General features: G+C 48.0%; 2 protein-coding genes across 2 annotated transcripts in view; one reads left to right on the top strand and one right to left on the bottom strand.

The window, feature by feature from the left end:
- The window catches only part of Pmar_PMAR014950 (ATP-dependent RNA helicase DED1, putative), a gene marked incomplete at its 3' end in the record, with an annotated part of 2867 nt that extends 175 nt beyond the window's left edge, over positions 1-2692 (bottom strand). The window contains exons 1-19 of the mRNA XM_002772687.1: positions 2588-2692; positions 2474-2543; positions 2305-2411; positions 2209-2258; positions 2097-2163; positions 1987-2048; positions 1831-1936; positions 1665-1778; positions 1505-1608; positions 1355-1458; positions 1232-1301; positions 1070-1187; positions 880-1016; positions 743-823; positions 644-689; positions 518-593; positions 413-471; positions 296-368; positions 1-251 (exon numbers count right to left, since the gene is read on the bottom strand). The exon at positions 1-251 is cut by the window's left edge and continues 4 nt beyond it. Of these exons, the coding sequence (XP_002772733.1) occupies positions 1-251; positions 296-368; positions 413-471; positions 518-593; positions 644-689; positions 743-823; positions 880-1016; positions 1070-1187; positions 1232-1301; positions 1355-1458; positions 1505-1608; positions 1665-1778; positions 1831-1936; positions 1987-2048; positions 2097-2163; positions 2209-2258; positions 2305-2411; positions 2474-2543; positions 2588-2682 (1790 nt within the window). The 5' untranslated portion in view covers positions 2683-2692. The remainder of the gene's footprint in view (positions 252-295; positions 369-412; positions 472-517; positions 594-643; positions 690-742; positions 824-879; positions 1017-1069; positions 1188-1231; positions 1302-1354; positions 1459-1504; positions 1609-1664; positions 1779-1830; positions 1937-1986; positions 2049-2096; positions 2164-2208; positions 2259-2304; positions 2412-2473; positions 2544-2587) is intronic.
- A 628-nt stretch (positions 2693-3320) lies between these two features.
- Pmar_PMAR014949 (40S ribosomal protein S15a, putative) lies at positions 3321-3839 on the top strand (the record flags this gene model as incomplete). The annotated part of the gene is made up of 3 exons (XM_002772686.1): positions 3321-3453; positions 3529-3659; positions 3711-3839. The coding sequence occupies 3 exons, from the start codon at positions 3321-3323 to the stop codon at positions 3837-3839; spliced, it is 393 nt and encodes a 130-aa protein (XP_002772732.1).
- Positions 3840-8393: the final 4554 nt, after the last annotated feature.

The following is an 8393-nucleotide window of genomic DNA, read 5'->3' as shown; positions in this document are numbered from 1 at the left end:
TCCCGGAGGATCGGCTTGCTGCCCTCGTTCACAAAGGCTATGGCTGTCCCCAGATTACCAGCTCTACCCGTTCCTGAAGAGAAGACCTCCTCCATCTCGAGCAGGGGTAATACTGTAACCATCTTACTGCCGATACGGTGGACGTAATCATCAATGTTATTAGGAAGATCGTAGTTGATAACGAGGTTAACGTGGCTAATATCCAAGCCTCTTGCAGCGACATCAGTAGCCACAAGAATGGGCAACTCTCCCTAACATACAATTATTCATCCTCTCGTCTTGCCGAAACTCATACGCTCTTAAAGGCCTTCAAAGCTTCCTCCCGCTCCCACTGCGATCGATCACCATGAATAGATGTTGCGGGATACCTATCCTTATCATACCCCCTTCCAACGAGTGTCTTGGCACTCACCTATCTCTTCTGAGCATATTTTCAATCTCATCTGCTTTACGTTTGGTCTCCACAAAAACCTAACACGGATCAGCTTAGACGCCCTCCTATCCTTATCCATCATACCAGTGTCAACCCCTCTTCCGTTTGCTCTTCCAATACGCGGTACAAGTCCCTCAACTTGGAGTTTTCATCAACATACCTATACAATAGACCCAAAACTATAAGTACTAAATCCACCATCTAAAGTACCTCATGATCTGCTTGATGGAGCCGTGGGTCGATCCAACACGCCCGACTGAAATAACAACACTTGTCCATCAAAGCCTGTAAGGAGGAGGAGGAAATCACCAGTTAGGTAGATGTAGTCCTTGAGGAAGTCCCGGGCAAGCTGCTGAATCTCTCTAGGGAAAGTGGCCGAGAACATCGCACCTGAGGTGAAGGACTTTCTGATACAACGCATGAGTGCTGCTGCTGATCGATGATACTCTGTCTGCCATCCCTCGAGCTAGGCATGTCCTCCTGCTCCACAATACGCCTAATTTGAGGTTCAAAACCCATATCCAGCATTCTATCAGCCTCATCGAATATAAGCATCTTGATTTGGCACAGGGACACACGAAATCTACAAGGAGTAATATTGCAAATGATACCACCGTCCTCCTCCTTCTCCCTCACCTCTCCATAAGGTCGGACAGCCTACCAGGAGTCGCCACAAGAATATCACAACCCCTTTCCAGCTCACGCAGCTGCGTACGGACATCAGCACCACCGTACACAACAACAGGGCGGATACCTACACCAGCACTAAGAAGGGGAGTTGTTGAATCACCAATCTACCAGTATTAAAGCAGAACTTCCGAGCTTCCTCGTGGATCTGGGACGCTAGCTCTCTAGTAGGTGATAGGATCTATAGCAAGGAAAGAGTGCTCAGAAGTGTTGATCAATGATGACCCTCCTCACCAGTGTGATGGGATACGCCTTCCTACGCCCATAATCTCCACTAGACGTCGCATCCGGTGGGCCGTCAGCGAGCATATTATGAATAGCCGGTATAAGGTATGCACCTACACCTCAAGGCATTCTACTGAAGCGTACTGATAGTAGTAATACCAGTCTTGCCGCTACCAGTCTGGGCACACGACATGAGATCACGCCTAGTTGTAAGGGTTGGGATAGAGTACTTCTGCACAGGTGTAGGACGATCGAAGCCACACCTAGGAGTTGGTGATGATGATGATGATGCCTCCCCCTCTACCACCCTGGTCGTCACCTTTTAATATTCTCCACGATAGCCGCAGCGACCTCACCACCATCGTTGAACTGCTCCAACGGGGATATTTCAGCTGCCCCCGCACCGGAGACCTCCACAGGGATCTTATCGTACCTGACGACGACGTTCATGAACCCCACCTCCTACCCAATATGTGCCCTAGTACTGATCAAAGTTGATGCCAGCATGGACAGCATTCTCCTGATCAAAGAGTTCTCTCTCATCCTCATATGGTGGCCTCCGACCGTCCCGACGAGCCCAGGTCCCATCTCCTAACGCATCACTACTGACCGCTCCGCCCTCCTGCCCTTCAGGAACTTACCCTGTGGAGGAGGTTGGGACCAATCTAGCCTGTCGTTGGCGCCTCTAGAGTGACCACCGTAACTACAATATACTACTCCTTCCCCCCCAGCCCCTACCCTTCCTTATTACCTTGGCTTAGATCCGAATCCGAAACGTTCATGATCCCGAGGGGCAGCACCGAAACGAGAGGAGCCGCCTGATAGCAATAATAGCCTTGATGAGCCCGAGCCTTCCCACTTACCAAATCCCCCCTCATGTGATCGGTCTCTTCCTTTGCCGCCACCGAAGGTCCTAACACGAGGAGTATGGTAAGAAGGTCTACGAGCCGACCTATTACGAGTAGGAATCTCTGGGTGCACCAAATCTACCAGATGATGAGGAGGAGGAGGTCTGCCTACCAAAGGCTGAGTGACCGAATGCTTCTTCAATATGACGTGTGCCGTGCTAACAACAACAAGTATATCATGGGAATCCCTACTACTAGTACTAATAATAAGATCACTCACATGGGGAGCGGTGTCGACTTGGGCGGCGGCTTCGGCTTCCATTTGCCTACGTTTATGAGGAGGAACGTACCTAGGGAGTACGGTGGTGATAGTTGGTGCGCATGGTAGTAGTACTTAGCGGCAGCAGAGGGTTGGGGGTTCTTCGTGGAAGAACCGTTCAAAGCTGCTGTGGCATTGTTCGTAGTGTTACTAGAAGGTACGTGGTTCATGGATATAACTACAACAACGACAACGGAATTGTTCTATCAATACAGTTCAGGAGCGAGAGAATCTCGACCATTTCCGGACCTCATCTGAATCCAACCAGAGTGGAACATAAGATATTCCCTAGGGAACAACGCGTGCAATTGTAGCGATAAATTCGCTCCACAAAATGAGGAAAATATTTTTTTTCTCGTCGATCACATCGACGGAAGCATTGATTTCAGTACCGCCTGAAACTATACTGTCCCTAGAGGAACCCCTCCACTCTGCTGCTCCCTCCCCCGAGTCCCCAGCAGCCCTCGACGAAAATCGACAACAATACTCACTTCGCTCCGCTGATCAACATCTCGCCCGCCAAGCTGATCGATTAGCCATTAAATCGCTGCTGGTCTTCCTCCATCACCCCCTTCGGAGACTTCCAGCCAAGGTAGTGCCTGGGACGGATCTTCTGGGCTTAGTCCGTTACTCTATGGCATTGTGGTAGCATTGAATGGTTCGGGCTCTCCTGTGTGAGTGATACATAGTATCGTTCGACGTTGTGTAACGCTGTGTTGCGGTCCTATATCGTCGTGGTTGCCTTCACGTGGAGTACTCGTATAACTAGAGGCTGTGGTAGCTATAGAAGTGTTGTTGCCTTCTTTAGATGGTACGTGTGTCTGTGCTACGTGATTGCCTGAACTCAATCTTGAACGCCGAGAAGGCTGGTAAGAGGCAGGTCCTCGTCCGACCTTGCTCTAAGGTCATCGTCAAGTTCTTGCAGGTTATGCAAAAGAATGGTAATAAGGGTATTTGAGTCTAGATAGAATCTCCTCTACTGCCCGTCCTCTCTCGATTAATGCATGTTTCCTCAGGCTACATTGGCGACTTCGAGATCGTCGATGACCACCGTGCCGGCAAGATCATTGTCAACCTCAACGGTCGTATCAACAAGTGCGGTGTTATCTCCCCTCGCTTTGATATTGAGACCGGTGATATGGAACAGGTATTATTAGTTTACATAGAGTAATTTTTTAATTGCAGTTATCTTGTTCAGTTGGCTTCCGATCTGTTGCCTTCCCGCCAGTTCGGCCACGTTGTCCTCACTACTCCTTACGGTATCATGGACCACGAGGAGGCCCGTCGTAAGCATACTGGTGGCAAGGTCGTTGGCTTCTTCTTCTAAATCTATGGGTTATCATTAACCTTCGACGACGACGAAGAGAGGTCATACGCCACCGCTTGTGTAGCAGCCACTGACTCTCTCGGGTTTCGAAGGAGGTTTCTCCAGGAAGGCAGTGGCCATAGTGTTGTGTTATCTAGTATTGTAAGGGGTATGTAGGAAGTGTGAGGTGATCACCTCTTATGGAGGGTTGTGGTCGACGTTATATTATAGATGGAGTATTCATTGATTCTAATTGGACGAACTCGTGCCTGTATTCTCATGGAATGAACGCGGCCAAGAAAGCCTCGTCGTGGCTGTGTTTAAAGTGGGTGCAATAATATGCTGAATTGACACATTCCAAAATCATATCTCGATTTCGTCGAAGGATGGACATATTGAGGATCGTAGGCTGGATGGGTTGTTGTGTGGACCTCTCATGACGTGATGTCTAATGATACAAAACCACGTTTACGAATGATATTAAGGCTTTTTTCATGTCTTGAGAATTTCGAAGAGTCCGACAGTTTAAAAGTGCTGAAGAAAATTATGTGTTGCACTGGTGACCCGGGCTGGTGCTCGGTCAGGACTTCAAATCCTGGGGCGTCGGGAGGCGCAGGCGTTCGATTCGTCCTCCGGTGCGTTTTAAACAATAAAACGAAACCTTGCTGATTGAATATACTTCTTGGACATCTTGAACAATGTTAATTATTGGGCATCTTCATCACTAAGAGATGCCGTATGGTATCGATATGCAACATTAGCACGAAACGTTACTGATGGCTGATTAGAATGCCATGTTGCGATTGTCTCGAGTACGCTAGAAACTCGAGAGTGCATCGAAAGATTTGATGCTGCCCTTGTGACCCGGGTTGGTGTTCGGACAGGATATCAAATCCGGGGGTGTCAGAAGGCGTAGGCATCTGACTCGCCCTTCAAAGCGTTTTGGTCCGCAAGGCACGACTTGATCTATTAGATGAGCGGCTTTCGCGGAATAGACCAGACTAATTGTCGGCCGGATTGTGTAGTTTCAATAGGAGCTGATTCGACTGTCACAGTGACAGTGTCACCACTCTGGCGGTTTGATAGGTCGTCAGATTTGAGTATATGCAATTCGGCTGGTGTATGAGTCTGTTTCAACTGAAGTTGGATAATACAGTCATCGATGTGAGCTAGTCGAGAAGAGTCTGAGCACCTGCCTATGTCATCTCAAGTGATTTAGCCTCTATCGGTGACGTCCGTAATTGGAAATTTTTCAGCTGCCGTATTCCGTGACAACCAGGCCGACATTGTCATCTGTACTATGTATTGTTCGACTTCGGTCATTGGCTGTCGAAAACAAATGCTGCCGTTAAGTGTGACATTGTTCAACGACTATGTCCCGATCAATTACTCATGCATGTAGAAGCTACTCCTCGGGACTTGGCTGGTGTTTTTTCAACATGCAGGAGCAGGTTGCCAAATCTGGCTCGCAGTGCAGGTTAATTCTTACTGGCGGATTGTCCGACTATCACATCCCAACGATGAAGATAGTAGATGCTTCCATTGGCTTCGGCAATAGAGACGCTCTACATCTTGCCAATAGCCTTGAAGAACTATGAATGATGAATTCACGGATCATTACGGACCAAGGAACCTCAAGTACGTCCAATCCAACCACCTGAAGGTAGAATGTCGAGATGATCCGCGTTGGGAGACTTTCCTAAGGAGCACATCGGCGGCACCATGCTCATCGCGTCGTGCATGATCAGGAGGATCCGGCTTGTCTTTCCTGTCAGGAAATTCCTGATACGATGTAGAAAAGGAACGAAATATTAAAGGCTGTCATCAACAAGATGAGTGTGGAAAATAGGCAGATGGGCAACTAATGTGTGTTGGGAACGAGATGGAAACTTTGAGGAAATCTCGAGAAGCTCTTGTTGGTTTCTGTACGTTTCTACCCTATTCGTGTGTGAATTCGAAGTGGAAAAACTCCAGAGCTCAGCTCAGGCAACCAAACAATATTGCAACACTGCGCGATGGTGGGGGTACACTGTTGCTCGAGAATATGAACCGACTTGCGGAACCTCAGTTGTTGAGGTGAAATGGCGGATCCGCGGGACAGCCTCATTCTGGGAGAGGGCTGAGAACATTCAGATGACAGTCGGGGAGAAAAGGCTGCTGCTGATCGATGATACTCTGCCTGCCATCCCTCGAGCTGGGCATGTCCTCCTGCTCCACAATACGCCTAATTTGAGGTTCAAAACCCATATCCAGCATTCTATCAGCTTCATCGAATATAAGCATCTTGATTTGGCACAGGGACACACGAAATCCCCAAGGAGTACTATTGCGAATGATACCAAGTTGTTGTGTGGACCTCTCATGAGGTGATGTCTAACGATACATAACCACGTTTCCGAGTGATGTTGAGGTTCTCATTATGCCATAAGTGTTTCGAAAAATCCGGCAGTTCAGAAGTGCTACACAAAATTTCATGTTGCACTGGTGACCCGGGCTGGTGCTCGGTCAGGACTTCAAATCCTGGGGCGTCGGGAGGCGCAGGCGTTCGATTCGCCCTCCGGTGCGTTTTAAACCATAAAACGAAGCCATCACTGGTCAAATATACTTCTTGGACATCTTAAACAATGTTAATTATCGGCCATCTTCATCACTAGGAGATGCCGTATGATACTTACATGCAGAACAAGCGCGGCACGTTCCCGATAGGCGATTTGAATGCCATGTTACGACCGTCTTGAGTACGCTAGAAACTCAAGAGTGCATTGGAACATCTGATGTGCACTTGTGACTCAGCTTTGTGTTTGGACAAGATTTTAAACCCGGGGGCGTCAGAAGGCGTAGGCGTCTGACTCGCCCTTCAAAGCGATTTGGTCCACGCGGCACGACTTGATCTATTAGATAATCGGCTTTCACGGAGTAGACGAGACTAATTGTCGCCCGCGTTTGTAGCTTCAATAGGAGCTGGTGCAACTCGCTATTCCGACGGTTTGATGCGTCACCATGTTCAAGTACATGCAACTCGGCTAAGATTTCAGTCTGTTTCAACTGAACTTGGATCATACAGTCATCCATGGAAGCTAGTCGAGAAGGGCAAAGAGTGTGAGTTAGTGCTAATGTCGTTTCAAGTCATCGAGGCTCGATCATCGACGTCCGTAATCGAGGATGTTTCGACTACCGACATACAGGTCGACCTCGTTGTATGAACTACGCATTGCTCTATTCCGGCCATTGGCTGCCCAAAACCAATGTTACTGTTGAAAGTGGCACTGTTAAACGACTATGCCCAGATGAAAACGTCATACATGTAGAAGCTATTCTTCGGCGCCTGGCTGGTGTTCTCGAGATGCAAGAGCTGGTTGCCAAATATGGTTCGCAGGGGAGGTCAATCCTCAATGGCAGATTATTCAACTAGCACGTCCCGTCTCTAAACAGTGGAGATGCTTTCACGAGCTCTGGAAATGAAGACGCTCTACTTCTTACCAATAGTCTTGAAGAACTATGAATGATGATTTCACGGACCAGGGAATCTTGAGTATGTTCAAATCCGTATCAGTCTGATCACTCATACGAACAAACTCGAGATAAACCGCATTGGGAGACTTTCCTGAGTAGCACATCGTCGCACAACGCCATGCTCATTCGCCTCAAGCATGACGAGAAGAACATGCTTTCTCTTCACTGATATGATGTCCATGAACTCAATAGAAAAGCTGTCCTTAGTAAGATGATAGTGTGAAAACTGGGCACATGGACAACTACCTTACCGGTGACGAGATGGAAATTCTGAGGAATTTTCAAGACATTCTGTACGTTTCTATCCTATTCGTGTGTAAATTCTCAAAGTGAGGAAACTCCAGAGCTCAGCAAGGAAACCAAGCATTATTGCGACGCTGTGAGGCGATGTGGATACACTATTGCTCGAGAAAGTGGAGCGACTTGAAGAGCCTCAGTTGTTGAGGTGAAATGGCGGATTCACTGGACAGCCTCATTCTTGGAGAGGGCAGAGAACATTCAGATGACAGTCGGGGAGAAAAGGCTGCTGCTGAGGAAAACAGACGACTAGAAGAGGTATCAAAGAACTTGTATGAGAAAGCCTCTGAAACGATGGTGCCCGCAGGAGATTGCACAGTTACAGTTGAAACCTTTGAATACAGATTCTGCCAGAAAGAACAGCAGGGGAGCCATAAATAGTAATGGCAGAAATAGTGTCTAATTAGAGAGGAGAGAGAGAATGAAGTTAGCCTTAGATCAGCCAAAGCACACTGAGCCAGTCGACGATGACCAGCAGGCAGAGGATGAGCTTGAGGCACTGTTCAATGAATGGAGCTCCGAAGGTAAACTACTTTTCGTTACGGGGAGCTTGTGATCAGTGTGGGATGATATGCACTTGGATAATTGCGCGGGTTGGTGACAATGAGGAAAATCTGCGGAAATCGCTGTTGATTTTTGTACACTTTCACTCTGAGCTGTGTGAAAGTTTCAATGGTGTAGTGAGAAGACCGGACAAACTTCCCAACACTGCTGGTAACCGGTGCACTGGTCGTCATCAGGCGATAAGTCGGGCGACAGTAAAAT

Source organism: Perkinsus marinus (genome assembly GCF_000006405.1).
Source record: "Perkinsus marinus ATCC 50983 genomic scaffold scf_1104296960440, whole genome shotgun sequence".
NCBI lineage: Eukaryota > Perkinsozoa > Perkinsida > Perkinsidae > Perkinsus > Perkinsus marinus.
This window is presented reverse-complemented; position numbering and strand designations above follow the sequence as displayed.